General features: G+C 38.8%; 3 protein-coding genes across 3 annotated transcripts in view; 1 reads left to right on the plus strand and 2 right to left on the minus strand.

Annotated features, from left to right (window-relative positions):
• LOC117993926 (cysteine-rich PDZ-binding protein) overlaps positions 1-20,160 on the minus strand; it is a 305,498-nt gene that overhangs the window by 46,788 nt on the left and 238,550 nt on the right. The gene's annotated exons all lie outside the window — the stretch shown is intronic.
• On the plus strand, positions 10,489-13,794 carry LOC117993925 (uncharacterized). Its single transcript, XM_034981806.2, has 3 exons — positions 10,489-10,759; positions 11,354-11,470; positions 13,571-13,794. Exons 1-3 carry the CDS (start codon positions 10,694-10,696, stop codon positions 13,781-13,783), a joined length of 396 nt encoding a protein of 131 aa, XP_034837697.1. The 5' UTR covers positions 10,489-10,693; the 3' UTR covers positions 13,784-13,794.
• Positions 18,323-20,160, minus strand: part of LOC117993927 (sperm surface protein Sp17-like) — a 136,336-nt gene continuing 134,498 nt past the window's right edge. Inside the window, exon 5 of the mRNA XM_069507269.1 lies at positions 18,323-19,364. Within this exon, the coding sequence (XP_069363370.1) occupies positions 19,257-19,364 (108 nt within the window). The 3' untranslated portion in view covers positions 18,323-19,256. The remainder of the gene's footprint in view (positions 19,365-20,160) is intronic.

Below are 20,160 nucleotides of genomic sequence, written 5' to 3' on the forward strand. Positions count from 1 at the left end.
CCACGTATTCTGGTGCCTTTTTTTTTATTTATAGACTAGCGCTTGTCTGCAATCAGACCTGGTGGCAAGTGATGATGCAGCCTAAGATGGAGCGCGCTTGCCTAGAAGATGCCTATTCACTCTTGACTTGAAGGTACCCATATTATAATTGGAGGGGAAAACTGATGCTAGTTAGTAGTGCCCTACTACTTTTTCTTGAACTACTAAGTATATATGGAGTATATCATATAGAAAATATCATAGTGGACAGAGTAAAGTGGTCTAGGGATGGTTGCTAGCGGCACGTAAGGATGCCACCAACTCGTCGAGGTTGACATTGGAAGGGACGGGCGATGCTAACTCTGCGTATCTATCCGTGTAATCCGGTGATCTGTCCTGCATTTGAGCCTAGAAAAGAATATAATGCGGCTTTTAGTGCACCGCACAAAAAATTTAAAAAAAAAAAACTGGCCAAGTGCGAGTGAAACTCTCGCACCGAGGGTTCCGTAGTCGGGTATTTTTTTCGACATTTTACACGATCAATCAAAAACATAAAGATAAATAAAAACCTGTTTTTGAATGTACAGGTAGGTACCCCTTTCATATGATACCTCACTTGGTATATTTAGTTATTTTACTTTGAAAATTATTGCAAATACATTTTTTGTGATGTATTGTGATATGATTCAGGGTTTTCGGATTTATTCCTTCACTTATGATATAAGACCTACCTACCTACCAAATTTCATGATTCTAGGTCAACGGGAAGTACTTACGGCTAGTACTTTTTTCCTGGTGAGGTACGGAACCCTAAAACCCGATAGAAGTGAAACCTTCAGAAAACTCAAACCTGAGAATGAGACGGATACAGAATATCAGGAGTAGGTTTATTATTATAGGGGTTATTTATTAAAATATTGTTAGGTACCTAGACTACCTAGTTTAAAAAATCAGTCAAGTGCGAATCGGATTCACACCCGAAGGATTCCTTACCATCGTGCAAGAAATACTTAACACTTTTTATTTATTTTTATTTTCATGCGAGCCATTTTGAAATTTATTTGTTTTTATAGCGGCAGTAACACATTATATGAAAATTTCAACTCCCTACCTATTAAGGGTCATGAGATACATGGTACCCGCTGACAGACAGACGGACGGACGGACAGCGGAGGCTTAGTAATAGGGTCCCGTTGGCACTCTTCGGGTACGGAAGCCTAAAAAAACGCGGCAGAAGTGAAACCTTCACAAAACTTAAAACTTCAAGAAAATTCTTGAAATTTAAGGTTTCTGAAGGCTTTTCATGAAGAAAATGTGAGTAAAAATTTTAATTTCTTACCATCGCAGAGCAAAGCAATGCCACCAAAACGACAAGTAACGTAAGCCACTTCATCTTGCCTCCAGTGTGACCGCACTTGACAGCCTGACACCTTTATAGCTAGCCTACTTGATATCCGTGCCATTTAATTTGAGGAAATCAGTTCACAGTTCACGCCTGTTTAGTGAATCGATTCCTTATGGATGCGTGGTTACATGTTATGATGAAGTAATATTATGCGCATGTACGTGTAGTACGTACGCATCGATATAAATGACAATTTCACGGTTTTGGAACCAAATAAATCAGCGCCACCTCTTAGATACTAATGAACGACTCGTTTGAAATCCAGACGTCACTGAGGTTGAATCGGCGCCATTTTGTAGATACGAAGTAATGTACGCGACAGGTCGATATGGCAATCGGGGCGGGAAGCCCACAACACACCCGCACAGCCCCTGCGCTAACCCGGTGCGGGCGAGCGCGGATGATGTGCGGGTGTGCGGGGCCTCCCCCCCACCTTATACCCCGATTGCCATCTCAATCTGTCACGGACTATGTGTTTGGATGGTGATTAATGTAATGAAGATTTAATTAAAATTCAATGGTATGTAATGTAATTAATATACGGATATTATTTGGAAACCTTTTTAATTTAAAATTGTTTTACAAATCAAATTTATTTTGCCAATTTAAATAATAAATTTATACTTAAATTATATTATATTTTAACATTCAGCACATTTGCAAAGTAAAACATTTGTTAGTAGAATGTTTGTCAAATGTTTTTTTTGAAAAATGTTATGTTTGCGGAATACGACGATTGTGATTTGTGTAGTGTTTGAAAAGTTTTTGGTGAAATGATCAATTTTTTATACGTTTTTTATTAGTGAACCATTGACATGACATGACATGACATTGTCATGGTATAAGGTGTTATTATTATTATTATTTTGTGGCGGTTGCGACAGTACTCGCACTAACGGAGTTTCCTGCAATCTGGACTATATATGGAAGTTTCAAGACAACCGTCGGCCCAGCTGGCGCTACCGAGCACAACCAACCGCTCGGTGGGAGATCTCCCTTTGGTACGGTCGAGCCTGCACACCTCTCCCGCTGAGGTGCGATTGAGGTTTACACCTCTAGCTTTTCGAAGTTATGTGCATTTTAAACAAATAAGTAGGTAAATATCACTTGCTTTAACAGCGAGGAAACCTGCATGCCTGAAAGTTTTCCATAATGTTCCCAAAGGGGTGTGAAGTCTGCCAATCCGACATGCGGCGCCATCAGCGTGGTAGACTATGGCCAAACCTTATGGCCAAGCCAAAACGAGAGGATACCCGTAGTCAGTAGGTATCTATCTACCTATAGTGAATCGCTGATCTGTTGATCATGATCACAAATCACGAATAGAATAGAATAGAATATGTTTTTTTGTGCATGTAAACTTTTTACAAGTGCTTATGAATAGTCAGGTAGTTTTAATTTACCACTGGTTCGGAATGCCGTTCCCACCGAGAAGAATAAAATAAGGCCCAGTTACCTACAATAGGAATAAACTTTATTCAAGTAGAATAGATCTCTACAAAATAGACAACAATCTCAATTATGGCGGACACGGCAAGCACTATGCATGTTACGACACGACTATAGGTCTTGAGACGACTTAGCATCGTGTCGTCGTAGGCTTGGCGTCGTTGTCGTGTCGCAAGCACTGTGTTCCATGCTTCCTGTAATAAAATACCTTTTAGCTTACTTTACTTACAAATAACTCGAAAATCACCACTGTTAGTAAGCCTAGTTAGCTGTAACAGCCATAGGTATGATAGCCTAGTGGTTAGGACTAATCGGAGGTCGGGTGTTCGATCCCGGGCACGCACCCCTTACTTTTCGTAGTTATGTGCGTTTTAAGTAATTAAATATCACTTGCTTTAACGGTGAAGGAAAATATCGCGAGGGAACCTGCATTCCTGAGAGTTCTCCATAATGTTCTCAAAGGTGTGTGAAGTCTGCCAATTCGCACATGGCCGACATGGTACACTATGACCACCCTTCTTGCTTTAAGAGGAGACCCGTGCTCTGTAGTGAGCCGGCGATGGGTTAATCATGATGAACTTATTTTTTTTTATTCAACAAGTTAGCCCTTGACTGTAATCTCACCTGTTGGTAAGTGATGATGTAATCTAAGATGGATGCGGCCGTTACCGGAACGCTAAATCGCTTGGCGGACCGGCTTTGCCGGTAGGATGGTAACAACGGCTGAAGCCTCCCACCAGACCAGAACAGAAATTTAGAAATTATCAAATTCCAAACCCCTGTCGGGAATCGAACCCGGAACCTCCCACTTATAAGACCACAGCTCTTACCACTGCGCCAGGGAGGTCGTCTACTCTAAATTTCTCAAATCTTGACGGAACTTTAACCCCCTGTCATGCAACCGAATTTTAATTAATTGCTTACTTATTTAGGGCTTACTATGAGTCGTTTTAAGCGGGCGATGGAGAGAGCAATACTTGGAGTTTCTCTACGTGATCAAATCAGAAATGAGGAGATCCGTAGGAGAACTAGAGTAACCGACATAGCTCAACAGGTTGCGAAGCTGAAGTGGCAATGGGCAGGGCACACAGTTCGTACAACCGATAGAAGTTTGGGTCCCAAGGTGCTGGAATGGCGACCTCGCACCGGAAGACGCATCGTTGGTCCACTAGGTGGACGGAAGATATCAGACGAGTCGCAGGGAGCCGCTGGATCCAGGCGGCGCAAGACCGTGGCGTGTGGAAGTCCCTACAAGAGACCTATGTCCAGCAGTGGACGTCTATTGGTTGATGCTGATGATGATGAGTAGTTTGTATAAAACTTGCCTTATCCGGGGCGAATGCTGGATTCAATTCTTGAGGCATTAACGCTGATTGGGCATCAGCTTCATGCTGTATTTTCTGCATAAAAAATGTAATGTTAAACCTATCTTTAAGCAGTGATAGCCCAGTGGTTAAGACACCGGTCTCCTATTGGAGGGATACGAGGTTCGATTTATTAACCTCTAAAGTTACAGTACGTTTTAAGCAATTACTTTCATTCATATCATTTGCTTTAACGGTGAAGAAAAACATCGTGAGGAAACCTGCACACTTGAGAGACCTCCATAATATTATCAAAGTTGTGTGAAGTCTTAATCAGCATGGTCTACCTACTATGGCCGTTCTCATTATGAGAGCAGACCTGTATTCAGTAGTGTGCTGGCGATGGGTTGATGCTGATGATGATCATAAATGCCTATATACCTACCATATTAAGGCTTTATTATTTAATATAACAAGATTTACCTGATTGCATGAAAAAGCCATCATCATCATGATCATCTGAACCCATCACCGGCCCACTACTGAGTACGGGTGCTCCTCTCAAATGAGAATCCTAATATCCTAAGAATATTATAAATGTGAAAGTGTGGATATTTGTTACTTAATCACGCAAAAAGTACTAGACGGATTTGGTAGAAATTTGGAATGGAGATTATACCCCGGATTAACAGATAGGCTACTTTTGTAATCCAAACGCGCCCAGGTCTTCTCAGACCTGGGCGCGATTGGAACCCTCGTAACTTTAGTTTTAAGTTTGCGTAATCACCCCTATATCCTACAAATCCAACAACTGACTATCGAAAAGAGTAATTTATTACTTATTTTGAATAAATCATTTGACTTTTCAGTTTTATCCCAGAAAATCAAAGAGTTCCTGCGGGATTTTGAAAAATGTAAATCCACGCGGACGAAGTCGCGGGCATCAGCTAGTAGTGTATAAACTAAAAGAATGTTATAAAAACCAACAATATGTTATAGACTCATCGATATATTGCAGGCTGAAATTGATATTGTCTGTTTTATGTAGACTGGAAAATTTACTGTTGATGTTTCCTTCGATACAAGCACCCTTGCATGCAATAAAGGTTGCCGCCATCGAGTTAAACAGCTTAGGAGGAGCAAAACAATATGATATCAGACGTCAAAAACGTTCCCTTATTATAATACTAGCCCGCGACTTCGTCCGCGTGGGATTAGGTTTTTAAAAAATCCCGTGGGAACTCTTTAATTTTCCGGGATAAAAAATAGCCTATGGCACTCTCCAGGGGTTAATCTATACCCATGCGAAAAAACACGTCAATCCGTTGCATCATTACGACGTGATTGAAGGACAAACTAACAAATCAACAAACCAACAAACAAACACACTTTCGCATTTATAATAAGGGTACTGATTACTAGGTGATGCCCGCGACTCGTTCGCGTAGTTATAGGTTTATAAAAATTCCATGGGAACTCCGGGTCAAAAAGTAACCTATGTCCTTCCCCGGGATGCAAGCTATATCTGTATCAAATTTCACCAATACCTGTTGTATGGATGGGCCGTGCAAGGCTAGCAGACAGACACACTCTTAGTTATAAAATGTGATGAGAAATTTATGAAATCAACGTTTTGCTTTCTTTCCTTCTTTCTGTCTTCCTTTCTTTCTTTTTTCTTTAATTCATCGTCTCTCAACCTGGTGGTCGCTCAACGCATCGCCGCGCCGGTTCATTACTGTTGCCCTCTCATAATGAGAAGGATTTGGCCATAATCCGCCACTGTGCGGATTGACAGAAGCTGTCAATCCGCACAGTGGCGGATTATGGCCAAATCCTTCACACACCTTTGAGAACCATCGAGATCAGGCATGCATATATCCTCACGATGTTTTCTTTCACCGTTAATGCAAGGGATATTTAATAACTAAAACCGTATATAATTCCGTTACAGGTGCGTGCCCGAGATCGAACCCTGAACTTCTGAAAAGAACGCTAACGTTCTAACCACTAGGCCATCACCGCTCGTCATCCGATCTTTTATAATAAGTAGAAAATAGTCTTGATTGAAGCCGCTTTGGGGATGTCTCTAGTAATAAAACAACTCTCTGATATTGCCGGTCAATTGATTTTTAGGGTTCCGTGTACAGAGTAGGTATAGACATATTGAACTTCTAACTCCATCTCCTCAATTCTGATGCTGCACGGCTAAAGTATGTAAGTAAGTACATATAAATTGTGAAAACAGAGAATACCTCGATATATCTATCCATACGAATATTGTAAATAAGAAAGTGTCTGTCTGATTGTCTATGAGTTACTTTTCAAACTCTGCCGAACCAATTTTGACGAAATTTGGAACAGAAATAGCTTGCATCCCGAGAAAGGATATAGGCTCCTAGAAAATCAAAAAGTTTCTAAGGACTACGATGAACATTGGTAAAGACGAACAAACTTTCGCATCTCTTCTCTACATCTTCTCTTCTCTATCTCTACATAGTATAAAATAAAGTCGCTTCCCGCGTCTGTATGTTTGTATGTATGTATGAACGCGTAGATATTTTGAACTACGCAACGGATTTTAATGCGGTTTTCACCAGTATATAGAGTGATTCTAGAGGAAGGTTTATAGCTGTAGTTTAATTCTCAAAAAATTAGAGATCCCTAGAGAAATTGAAATAATGTGAATTAGGTCGGAAAAAAATCCTCTCATTTGAGAGTTTCCGAGGCAATGACACCTCAATGACCCCACATTAGTATCTACGTCGCACCCATGCGAAGCCGGGGCGGGTCGCTAGTTTATAATATTAGCAAAGAGTTAGGATAATAATATGATATTACATACAGATTAGTGATTACTGAGGTTCATTTATTCATTTATTTATTCATTTATTATTATTCATGCATTCCAATATTAATAAATTATTAAACAATTATATTTATTACAATATTGAAGCGCCGTTGGGGCACATTAATTTTAGTAGGGAGACGGCGCGGTTCGACGAAGCCTAGAGCAATCGTGCGGTAAGTGCGGGACGAATGAGCGACCAGAACTAATAGTTTGGGCCCTATGACTACCCTTCAATATATGCTATGTCGTAGTCGTCATTTACCACAAGATCACGGGCCACGGACTACTGTGTCTCTCTTTATACTGTGATAATTATATTATATTTATAAGCCTCAATAGCAATACCGGTATAGGAGTGGACTGAAAACCGAAAGGTCGACGGTTCAAACCCCGCCCGTTGCACTATTGTCGTACCTACTCCTAGCACAAGCCTGACGCTTAATTGGAGAGGAAAGGGGAATATTAGTCATTTAATATGACTAATATTCTTATTTAAAATAATAATAATAATAATAATAATGCCGGTACTCGAGCGCGACGGAGTCCGGCTCTATTGGGACCGGTCCATCATCACGGACAGGACTATTCTAGCGAATAAGCCTGACATTGTGGTGGTGGACCGGGCACAGTCGAGGGTGTTTTTGGTGGACATCACCATTCCGTATGACGAGAACCTCGTGAGAGCTGAGACGGAGAAAAAGCGCAAGTATCTCGATCTGGCTCACGAGGTTTCCGACATGTGGCATGTGGAGTCCACTGAAATCATCCCAATCGTCATATCTGCGAATGGGTTGATCCCAGTCAGCCTCGCTCAACATCTGAGGCGACTGGGGTTCCGTGGCAGTTCGCTCGCAGCCAGGATGCAAAAAGCGGTCTTGCTGGACTCGGCTAGGATAGTCCGCCGATTTCTTCACCTGTCGCCCTGACCCCCGGCCGTTTGGTCTCCCCTGCCGGGGTGTAATCCTCCGCCCGGTACAAATATGTATGTATGTAATGTTTATGTAGGTTTATTTATTTTTATGTATGTAAGTATATTATAACTCTTTTGGCTTTTATATGTATCTATTTTGTACGCGGGCGTGAGAGTAGATGTATATCCATAACTAGTATTTTGCTCGCTGCTCGAGCTGCTAAAGCAGCTCTCGAGGTCTATAATGGCCATTTTGAATAATAAAAATTTTTGTATGAAAAAAAAAATTCCGCCATTTTGAATTTTTTTTCAATCCATCGAGTAGACCTTCGGATCCTGATCATCTTTTGCCAAGAAACCACTCTTCCATCTTTCATACCCTCCGAGATGGACGCCGATGAAATATGTATGGCGGCCATCTTTTTTTCTGAATTTTGAATTTTTTTTCAAATTTTTGGCAATTGGATGAGGTTTCGAATGACATTTGCTCGAGCACCTCCCACCTATCTTCGATACCTAAAGCGTGCCCTTCACCCGTCTCCGAAATCCTCAATCATCAGCTCCCTCCATATGTTGCCCTAAAGGAATCTTTGTCTTCTATATGAATCCATAAGTGAAAAAAAAAAGTTTCATACAAAATTTTACAGGAGGGAATTTTTTGAAAATCTCGGCCGCCATCTTGTTTTTCCAATTTTTTTTACATTTTCTAAAAATCGTTTACTAACATCTACAAGAGCTGCAAGTTGTAACAAAATCGGTTGGAAAACAAAAAAGTTACAAAAGTCAGGTCGGCCGCCATCTTGTTTTTCTGAAATGTCATAATTTTTCCCTACTCGAATCCCACTTCTGAACATATCTCCCATACATTATAATATCATTTTCTGTCTCTTTCTAGGAGAACAATTATGTCAATGAGTCAGTCAGTGAGTGAGTGGTAATTGAGCTATATATAGTATAACTAGTATTTTGCTCGCTGCTCGAGCTGCTAAAGCAGCTCTCGAGGTCTATAATCGCCATTTTGAAAAATTTTAAAAAAGTCATAAATTTTGTATGAAAAAAAAAAATCCGCCATTTTGAATTTTTTTTCAATCCATCGAGTAAACCTTCGGATCCTGATCATCTCTTGCCAAGAAACCACTCTTCCATCTTTCATACCCTCCGAGATTGACGCGGATGAAATTTGTATGGCGGCCATCTTTTTTTCGGAATTTTGAATTTTTTTCCAAATTTTTGGCAATTGGATGAGGTTTCGAATGACATTTGGTCGAGCACCTCCCACCTATCTTCGATACCTCAAGCGTGCCCTTCACCCGTCTCCGAAATCCTCAATCATCAGCTCCCTCCATATGTTGCCCTAAAGGAATCTTTGTCTTCTATATGAAACCACAAGTGAAAAAAAAAAGTTTCATACAAAATTTTACAGGAGGGAATTTTTTGAAAATCTCGGCCGCCATCTTGTTTTTCAAATTTTTTTCACTTTTTCTAAAAACCGTTTACTAATATCTTCAATTGTTGCAAGTTGTAACAAAATCGGTTGGAAAACAAAAAAGTTACAAAAGTCAGGTCGGCCGCCATCTTGTTTTTCTGAAATGTCATAATTTTTCCCTAGTCGAATCCCACTTCTGAACATATCTCCCATACATTATTATATCATTTTCTATCTCTTTCTAGGAGAACAATTATGTCAATCAGTGAGTGAGTGGTAATTGAGCTATATATAGTATAAAAATAATAATAACTAGTATTTTGCTCGCTGCTCGAGCTGCTAAAGCAGCTCTCGAGGTCTATAATGGCCATTTTGAACAATTTAAAAAAAGTCATAGGTACATTTTCTATGAAAAAAAAAAACCGCCATTTTGAATTTTTTTTCCATCCATCGAGTAGACCTTCGGACCCTGATCATCTGTTGCTAAGAAACCAGTCTTCCATCTTTCATGCCCTCCGAGCTGGACGCGGATGAAATTTGTATGGCGGCCATCTTTTTTTCGGAATTTTGAATTTTTTTTCAAATTTTTGGCAATTGGATGAGGTTTCGAATGACATTTGGTCGAGCACCTCCCACCTATCTTCAATACCTTGAGCGTGCCCTTCACCCGTCTCCGAAATCCTCAATCATCAGCTCCCTCCATATGTTGCCCTAAAGGAATCATTGTCTTCTATACGAAAGTATTAGTGAAAAAAAAAAGTTTCATACAAAATTTTACAGGAGGGAATTTTTTGAAAATCTTGGCCGCCATCTTGTTTTTCCATTTTTTTTTACATTTTCTAAAAATCGTTTACTAACATCTACAAGAGCTGCAAGTTTAAACAAAATCGGTTGGAAAACAAAAAAGTTACAAAAGTCAGGTCGGCCGCCATCTTGTTTTTCTGAAATGTCATAATTTTTCCCTACTCGAATCCCACTTCTGAACATATCTCCCATACATTATTATATCATTTTCTATCTCTTTCTAGGAGAACAATTATGTCAATGAGTCAGTGAGTGAGTCAGTGAGTGGTAATTGAGCTATATATAGTATAATAATAATAATAGCACGGATTACTAAGTTTAAAAAACTTACGCCTCTATGCCCTTGCACTAAAACAAATAGTACTAATAAAGAGAGGGTTTTAAACATTTTTAAATCGGGGAGTCAAAACTATATTGTTTGCTTGAGAAAATCACATTCCATTTTCGTGGAAAACATTACATTTTACTTTATGCGTCTATATTTACTTTTATCGTTTAATGAAATATGGTTTACATTTTATTGGATTAAAATCGAAATTGTTTTTTAAAGCAATGCTTTGAAGTAGAGATGAAATCGTTGGTTTTATTTGTCCTTGTTTCGAGTTGTTACGTTTATGGAAAATACGATGGAACTGTAAGTCTTATATAGGTACCTATTTAATATAACAAGCAAGTACACAATTATGGACGGACGGACCACGAAACGTGGACGAACGACATCAGGCAAGTCGCAAGGAGCCGCTGGATGCAGGCGGCGCAAGACTGTGGCGTGTAGAAGTCCCTACAAGAGACCTCTGTCCAATGAACCAAAAGCTTATTTTGCTATAATCCGCTGAAACAGGTCGAATCTGTATGGTGCAACATGCAGCATGCGAAATGCATCGCCCGCCATTCCACTGCTAAACATGCAGGAAAACCCAGCCATCAAGCAAGCAATACGCACCCCTTCAATCTTTTCGTCCATCTTTCGGTTTACAATGATGAAATGATGATGAAAATGAAAGTAAAAATCTTAACTAGGTACATTTTTTTATTTGTACCAGAAACATTTACAATAAAGAGAAAATAAGACAGTAAAAGTGGACAGGGAAGCACTTATCTCTATGAGAGATCTCTAGTGACTCTTGGCAGTGCGAGAGGTTGTAGAGGGATTATTATATTTCCACTGTCCATTTGGGGATATTGTAGTCTTCAGGCCTCACTTCTGGGAAAAAAAACTACTTTTCAGTTTGCCAAACTTCTGGCCAGATGTAAGCGAGATGCCACAGGCGCTTTGGAGATCCGCACAAACCACGCACAACCCATACACGCGGATGTCAAAAATGATCACACCGGTGTAGATAAGGTAGGATTTATTTATTTATAGACTAGCTGATGCCCGCGACTTCGTCCGCGTGGAGTTAGGTTTTTAAAAATCCCGCAGGAGCTCTTTGATTTTCCGGGATAAAAGTAGCCTATGTCACTCTCCAGTACGCTTAGTATAAGATTTTACGTCTCACCAACGTTGCTAGAATTCGAGAGTCGAAACACAATAACGTCAAAGTAAAATGGCCCTATTAAAGAGCCTTAAACTGAAGTCAAAAATTCAATCCCGCTGATTTTAATTTCGCAACGTTTCCGCTTGGAGCGCTGGCTGTAGATGTGTAGACAAACTTGAGCTTTAGAACAAGGCAGTGCGACGCGATTGAAGAACAAACCAATCAACCAATAAATAAACACACTTTCACATTTATAATATGGGTATGGGTATCGTAGTGATTAGATTTAGTTCAATACACCTGCAACCAAATACCAGAAGCTGTTAACTCCCACCTTTTTATGCATTAAATCCATGAAATTAAACTATAAATAAAGTAGGTACTCCCTAATTTGGTCGCCCTTCTGAACACCCTTAATAATTCACAGCCATGCCCGAAAACTTACCTAGGAAACTTTCCGTCCAATATTGAACCGGGAACCGTTTTCCAGGTAGGTACAGAGAGTTGCTACATTACTAGAGCAGCATGTCTCGCTAAATAGACTCACCGGTGTACAAAGGGGATAACTCGTGTTTTGTTACTCTGTAAGTTGACGCCGTACGAATATAATATACAAATTAATTTTTGTGTAACATAAATCTAAATATATAAAAGTAAAAGATGACTGACTGACTGGATTATCTATCAACACACAGCTCAAAGTACATAACGCATTAGGCTGCAATTTGGCATGCAGATAGTTATTATGATCTTGATATCTGCTAAGAAATTACTTTTGAAAATTCAAACGCCAAATAGGGATTTGAAATTTTTGTAGTCCACGCGGAAGAAGTCGCAGGCATAAGCTAATAAATTAAGATGATAAAAAACCGGCTAACGTTTGCTATAAGACCTTCCTACCTGCCCATCTTATTTAATCCAAAATAGCTGTGCCCCGCGGCTTCGACGGCGTTACTGCTGATAATGAGTATCCTATGAATGTGGAGACGTTGATTGAAATTATCTTCATAGGCCATAACCAAACACCCTTAGAGGAGAGCCTTATATCCATGGATTAGAAAAAAAATTACTAAGTACATAGGGTAATAGACAAATATTAATTGTACCGAAAAATGCTTATATTCAATCTAAACTTACCTCTTTATAATCATACGTTGTGACGCTTTTGTTGCGCTTGATTGCTCCTCTTGGGTATTTAACTCAATGGGTGGGTATAGGTTGGTTAAAAATAAAATCTATTTTGCATTGTAGTTGCTTTGGATATACATAATTTATACGTATTCCAAACATTGTAGTCATTGATTGATGACACAGGCCCTAGACTGTAAAGTTAATACCTGCCTAAATATAGAATACATCATCATGCCCGCGACTTCGTCCGCGTGGTTTTAGGTTTTAAAAAATCCCGTGAGAACTCTTTGATTTTCCGGGATCAAAAGCAGTCTATTTCCTTCCCCGGGATGCAAACTATCTCTGTACCTTTCATCAAAATCGGTTAAACGGGTGAGTTGTGAAAAGCTACAAGACAGACAGACACACTTTTGGATTTATAATATTAGTATCAAAAGCAGCCTATGTTCTTCCCCGCTATGCAAGCTATCTCTGTACCAAATTTCATCAAAATCGGTTAAACGGATGAGCCGTGAAAAGCTAGCCGACAGACAGACAGACACACTTTCGGATTTATAATATTAGTATGGATGAATTTATTACACCCATAAATCAAAGGATTATGAATTTATGAGTGATGATACTTCACACTTTCATAGGTATAAAAACAATTTTGCGGAAAGTTAGACAAATTTTCCTACGTATAGGATTTTTTTTACAAAACCAGACCAGAAATTTAGAAATTATAACATTTCAAACCCCTGCTGGGGATCGAACCCGGGACCTCCCACTAATAAGACCACAGCGATGACCACTGCGCCAGGGAAATTTAGTCGTCTAAATTTGATTCGTATAAGATCACATTTCAGGTAACAGCACCAAAAGACACTATCTACCAAGACAAGTCACTACGAAAGTCCCTTCCTCACACTACGGGCTTGGATATTGTGCGAGCTGTGAGCAGGCTAGTCACTCTAGTGGCTCTGGTATTCACCGCAGTAGTGGAGTTCTACCCTCTAGTTCAACAGCTGTATTACACTGTATACGACTTTATGTACCCTAATCAATAAATAACTATTTATTTTGCGTATAAGGTAGTGGTCCGACCGCCGGCGAGAAAACGACTAATTATCGGTGATGATCTCTCTCAAGAAACGCACAATAAATGTAGGTACATTCCTTGTAAAAGAAAGAGATGCATATATCAAAAGTTGCTTTTTGACTATTCACACTGCCGTCGACGACTCGCTTTACTAGTTTTGTCGCTGAGCGACGAGCTTTCAAAAACAAACTCGCTCAGCGATATTCGTTCAGCAATGCTCGCTCGCTTGAACACGTGTAACGCGCGCGCAGGTTTGGCAACCGCGGGCGAATGGCTCGAGTATTTACTCGTCGCACTTGCACACTCGCTTCTAGCCCGGCGACAAAAGTATCGAAACTACACACTCGCTTCCCGCTGATCGCCAGCACGTTTATAGTTTCTAGTTCTACTCGTTTGTCGTTCATCGTCGGCGGTCGGATCACTGCCTAACTCTTAAATTTTTCCTAAATTGTTCGAATGGCTGTATTAATTAACATGTTTGCTGAATATGAAAAAGCCAATTAAAAAGTACGTTACGTATTTTGGTATTTAATTGAGTTTAAGCTTTTTGCTACCTATTTTCATCTGAATACATCAAACCGTTTCGGTTCTGCTTACTTAATAAATCGTTAGTCGGGGAATATAGGTACCTGGGTAATATCAATATTGTAAAATATATTAGTACGTCGTAGTCAGTAGAAGACGATAGTAATTAATTACCTATCGCACATAGTAGTCAATATTATAATAGCTTGATGAATAATTAATATATTAGATCACAATATTAACTAATTGAACCATAATAAGAACAATACGCGGCAGAAAATAATGCACATCGACCTTTAGAAAGAGGTAGTGGTTTTCTAGAGCACTGTCTCTGTCGTTGAGACCGACAAAACGTCACATATAGGTATAAGTGACACAGACAACGCTCTACAAAGCCGAAATGTCATTCTAAAGGCTTGATGTATGTACATTATTTTCTGCCGCGAATAGTAACTATAATACTTTAGCTTCGCAACCCGTTGAGCTATGTCGGTTACTCTAGTTCTACGGATCTCATTTCTGATTTGATCATATAGAAAAACTCTAAGTATAGCTCTCTCCATCGCCCTCTGATTGACTCTGAGGCTTCTTATGAGGCCCATAGTTAGCGACCATGTCTCGGACAGGGCACATAGTTCGGAAAACCGATAGACGTTGGCGTCCCAAGGTGCTGGAATGGCGACCTCGCACCGGAAGGCGCAGCGTTCGAAGACCTCCCACCAGGTGGGCGGACGACATCAGACGAGTCGCAGCGAACCGCTGGATTCAGACGGCGCCGGCGCAAGACCATGGCGTGTGGAAGTCCCAACTAGAGACCTATATGGGATATAGCGGTAGGATAATTTTTATTGATATCAAGTACACAAAATAATGTAAATGGTAAAAGAAAATCTAATCTGATTAATATTGCCATGCCATACTAAAATTATTTACAAGTACAAAAACTTCGGGCCAAATCAATATACAATTGAAAGTTTACTAGACGTAAGAAAATAATATGCTAAACAAACGATCTGGAAACGTACCCGAGACATGGTTTCGTTATTAGATATTACTATTGTAATGTCGCAAGGTCATTGCAAATAATACTCCGATTGGATGGTTGAAAATACGTAATACCTACCTATTGTGTCTAAAGAAATACACATAAAGTAAACGACAGGTTGAGATGGCAATAGACGTCACCTTGTAAAATTAAAGCTACGACACACCTGCTGCTACACATATACAGGGTGTAACCAGAACGCTAGCAAAAACTTAGCGTTATTGTTATACTACCTAAACACAATCCAATACCAATAAGCATTTACCTCATTTTGTAGTTTTAGTGATTTAGTATTTTTCAAAACAAATGTATAGCGTGCCTAACTCGGGTCAACGCCCCACTACGATACGGCATTGACTCCGAGTGGCTTACTTACACAACGTTCGTTGACCTCTAGCGTCATTCAGATGTTTTATTTGCAATATCGTAAACTTTTACAAAACTATATATAACCAACTGTGTCGCATACGTGTCCCTGAATCCAATAGTAATCTTCGTCGACGAAAAAATAAACTTTTCGTGGTCCCACATCATCGCACTGTTGCTAGATCTATGTCACCTATACCCTTCATCTATACCTATCACCTATACCCTTCATTAGCATCGTTCAACGCGCTTTTGGACAATAATGCTCAATGGGACCCATTTAATGATGGGTCTATAAATACTGGTTCGGGAGTTACTGAAGTACGCTGAGAGCATTACATGAATATGTCATTCAATTTTCTCAGCGTACATATTCAAAATTCTTTGATCTTTTATCGTTTTGTATATCATGTCTTTTTTCTTTTACCTTTATTTGTATTTAAATTTATTATTAATCATCTAGTTAGTGTAAGTGGCACTGCCGTTCTAATAAGATATAAAATAAATAAAAATAAATAGGATTTTTTGTATTTTTTTCGCATTTTCTTTGTATTATCATATCAGTAATTTCACCTGTCTTCGTTTTTGCCAGCGTTCTGGTTACACGCCGTATACTTCTCTTTTTACTTATTTAAGTAGTGTTTGTTGTACTAATTATGAAGTGGGTAGGATGGTAAATACCAAAGCATATCCATTGTAATTGGTCCCATGCCGACGGATCCTAATTGTGATAACTGACATTGATGAGGGTAGGACTTATTACTACCCCCGAAAAGAAACAGTACGAAATATATTCAGAATTCCAATATCACGACTTCAATCGGCTTATTTGTTGTTTAGTCAGAAATATTTACGGTTTTATGCTCGATTTACTTCAATCTAATGATTTCTTTGCTTTTCCAGAAATGTTTATGAGAAGTTATTTAGCTTACTCCTCAATGAAATTTTGTAAATATGTTCTAGTAAAAAATACTTAATAAGTATCTGCTAGCTGCCCACGGCTTCGCCTGAGTGGATTTAAGTTTTTTGTCTGTCTGTCTGTCTGTCTGTCTGTTTGAACGGGCTAATCTTCAGAACGGCTGAACCTACTTTGACGGGACTTTCACAAACAAGTAGAGGATTAATCAATGAGTGAGATATGGTACAGTTCAAATATCCATATGAGCTTAATTTGAGGTAGTTATTTCGAAATTACAGACAGACACTTCCATTTTATTTCTTAGTAAAGATGTGTTACCAAGCTGTGATAGCCTAGTGGTTAGGACGTCCGCCTTCTAATCGGAGTTCGGGGGTTCGATCCTGGACACGCACCTCTAACTTTTCGGAGCTATGTGCGTTTTTTAAAGTAAGTAGTTAAATATCACTTGCTTTAACGGTGAAGGAAAACATCGTGAGGAATCCTGCATACTTGAGAGTTCTCCATAATGATTTCAAAGGTGTATGAACTCTACCAATCCGCACATGGCCAGCGTGGTAGACTATGGCCGAACCCCCTCTCACTCTGAGATGAGACCCGTGCTCTGTAGTGAGCCGGCGATGGGTTGATCATGATAATGATGATAGATGTGTTTGTGGTTTGCCAAATTTGTTTAAGCATTTTTGAGCCAGTGGAAATAATATAGCTCTGCACTTTTTCATTGGGGAAACCACACACATAAATATTAATTTCTACAGTCAGTGATTAATTTAATCTCTTTTATTGACATGGGATCTTACATCGCTTATACGTTTCTTGAGCGAGAAAATATTTGATAGCTAGTCGCTTCCTCGTCAGCGGTGGAACAAGTGCCTTAGTCTCTAGTCTGAATTTGGTGAAGGAAAAATAATAAAAGATATTATATTGTAGGCGAATATTATATATTTTGATTTGATAAATAATACTTACTTATTGTATCGATAATTTACATGAAAATCGATTAAAGTTCAACGCTATACAAAAAATGTCTTGAATAATAATATCTGAACAATAATTAATTAATAATATTATCCATTAAAACAGTAACAAAAAGTTATGAGATAAGAAAATCAAGCTATTATTTCTAAAACTACGCCTCACTAAATTAATTTAAATCTTAACACTAGGTACATTAAATTAAATATTAATGTAAACAAAATAAAATCTTTGGTTTAAGGAATGTATAAGCACTAAAATATCATTAAAAATTACGATGGTAGGTAATAATTACATTATTTTTCACGAAGTAGGTATACTGACCAAAAATTGTTATAGAAAAAACAGGACTGATCATAATAATATATTTTAATATATAGTTTACCTACATAATATATATTCATTATATTATTATATAGTTTTATTTATATAATTATTAATTAATATTAATATTAATTCTCGTCTTCTCTACATTTCAGTAATCATTTGATACGTCAATTAATTTAATATAGATGTGTATGAATGATGTATTGTATGACCTCTACTAAATAGTATAAATTACCGGCCGAAATAGGTATGACGAAAACCACCTAAGAATGTGAATTTGGTTAAGAAGACGTATATAATAGTAATTAGATAAGGCTAGCTTTAAGTTTTATTGTATTAAAAAAAAAAAAAAAAAGAAGACGTGCTATATCGTACAAACAAAATTTACTAATAACAGATCTCTTTGCAAAATTCCGCCCGCTATTTCGCACTTACTATGTGTAGAGGCGTTATTATCGTAAATAATTGACATAATATTTCGAACGATTACTCATTTAACTTTACTAATGAACAATGCTTTTCAACTTCATATGTATGTCTTGAATTTAGTGGCAGTGAAGACTAACTATAAAATAAGTAACTAATGTTAATATGTGAATAATGAATTAAACATGGCTTTTAAAATTGACATTAGTTTTGAGTGTATGTTTTAGGTTAAAACTGCTCATTAGAGTAAGATAGAACTGGCAATAATTATGTTCGGGAATACATTGAATTAATAAAATATCATTCACTCTTCCAAACTCATACTAAATTGTTTGATATAAATAAATTCGTCACTCACTCACTTTTACTTCACATAAGTTGGTTGGTTTTGTGCTTACGTCTCGCTCATTATTGGCATTTATTTTTTGATAAACGAGTATAAATCTATTCTTTTCTTTCCATACTTTCTGTCATTTAATGACCGAATATGCTTATAATTTTTGGTCAAAATGACAATATTCCCATCGTATAATTGATAATTCTTACAATTCAATTCACCGCGGTTAATAGGCCCATCTGGTGACAGAAGGGTTGGCTCATTTTCTGCGCAAAGGATGTCCGTCGCAGAAATGCAGCCAGTATTCTTGGTACTATTCCTTGCGGACATGATTTGTACAGTAATTAGATAGGGCTAGCTTCAATTTTTATTGTAATATTTTCAATTCTTACAAACACTAGTGAGTTCACTCAAAACATTACACTCAAGGCTTTGAAAGAAAATTGTAGACAGCTTTTTGTGTCCATATTCAAGAGCATACATACAAAGAGAAATTCCTGCAAAGAGAAGAACGCATGGCCACCTTAGTTGGGGACGTCTTTGCGCACTTTGTGACCCCGGAATGAAGCCTGGATCTTGGTTGCAGCCTTGTTCAGATCGGGGTCTGCCAGATCGATCTTCTCTATGTCCTCCTGGTAAAATTAAATGAATGTGAGTTTTATTTTTTTTCTTTATCTAAATATAGAAAAGGATTGACTGACTGGCTGATCTATCAACGCACAGCTCAAACTACTGGACGGATCAGGCTGAAATTTGGCATGCAGATAGCTATTATGACGTAGGCATCCACTAAGAAAGGATTTTTGAAAATTCAACCCCTAAGGGGGTGAAATGGGGGTTTGAAATTTGAGTAGTCCACGCGGACGAAGTCGCGAGCATAAGCTAGTTCGATATAAGATGGAAGCGAGCTAACCTGAAAGAGGCATGGCAGTTTTTATTAAGTTCATGCCCCTTTGGTTTCTACACGGCATCGTACCGGAACGCTAACATGCTTGGCGGCACGGCTTTGCCGGTAGAGTGGTAACTAGCCACGACCGAAACCTCCCACTGGACCAGAAATTTAGAAATTATAAAATTCCAAATCCCTGCCAGGAATCGAACCCGGGACCACCTACTAATAAGACCACAGCGCTTACCACTGCACCAGGGTGGTCGTCGTATACTTACATTAAAAAAAATAGGTACTGGCTAATGCGACTTGTGCCCCACATACCGCTACGGTGATAGTATGCCGTCTTTCACCCTTGTTCCAACAACAATTGTACATGGTTTTAACTGAATCCGTTGAACGACGCGCGAGCCCTGGGTCTTGGTGCCAAGCGCCGCCTCCAAAGGTCGCTCACGGTGCTCTCTCTCTCCCGGATGGATTTGAAACTATTCGGGCTAACGTCAACTAAACACGTAAGTAACTCTAGGTATGTTTGTATA

Source organism: Maniola hyperantus, chromosome 25 (assembly GCF_902806685.2).
Source record: "Maniola hyperantus chromosome 25, iAphHyp1.2, whole genome shotgun sequence".
NCBI lineage: Eukaryota > Metazoa > Arthropoda > Insecta > Lepidoptera > Nymphalidae > Maniola > Maniola hyperantus.

Excerpts from the sequence above, each read along its gene's own strand:
- LOC117993925 (XM_034981806.2), top strand. The coding sequence starts at position 10,694 with ATGAAATCGTTGGTTTTATTTGTCCTTGTTTCGAGTTGTTACGTTTAT. Across the intron at positions 10,760-11,353 it reads ATGGAAAATACGATGGAACT|TTTGCCAAACTTCTGGCCAG; the intron begins GTAAGTCTTATA and ends ACTACTTTTCAG. Across the intron at positions 11,471-13,570 it reads ATCACACCGGTGTAGATAAG|ATCACATTTCAGGTAACAGC; the intron begins GTAGGATTTATT and ends GATTCGTATAAG.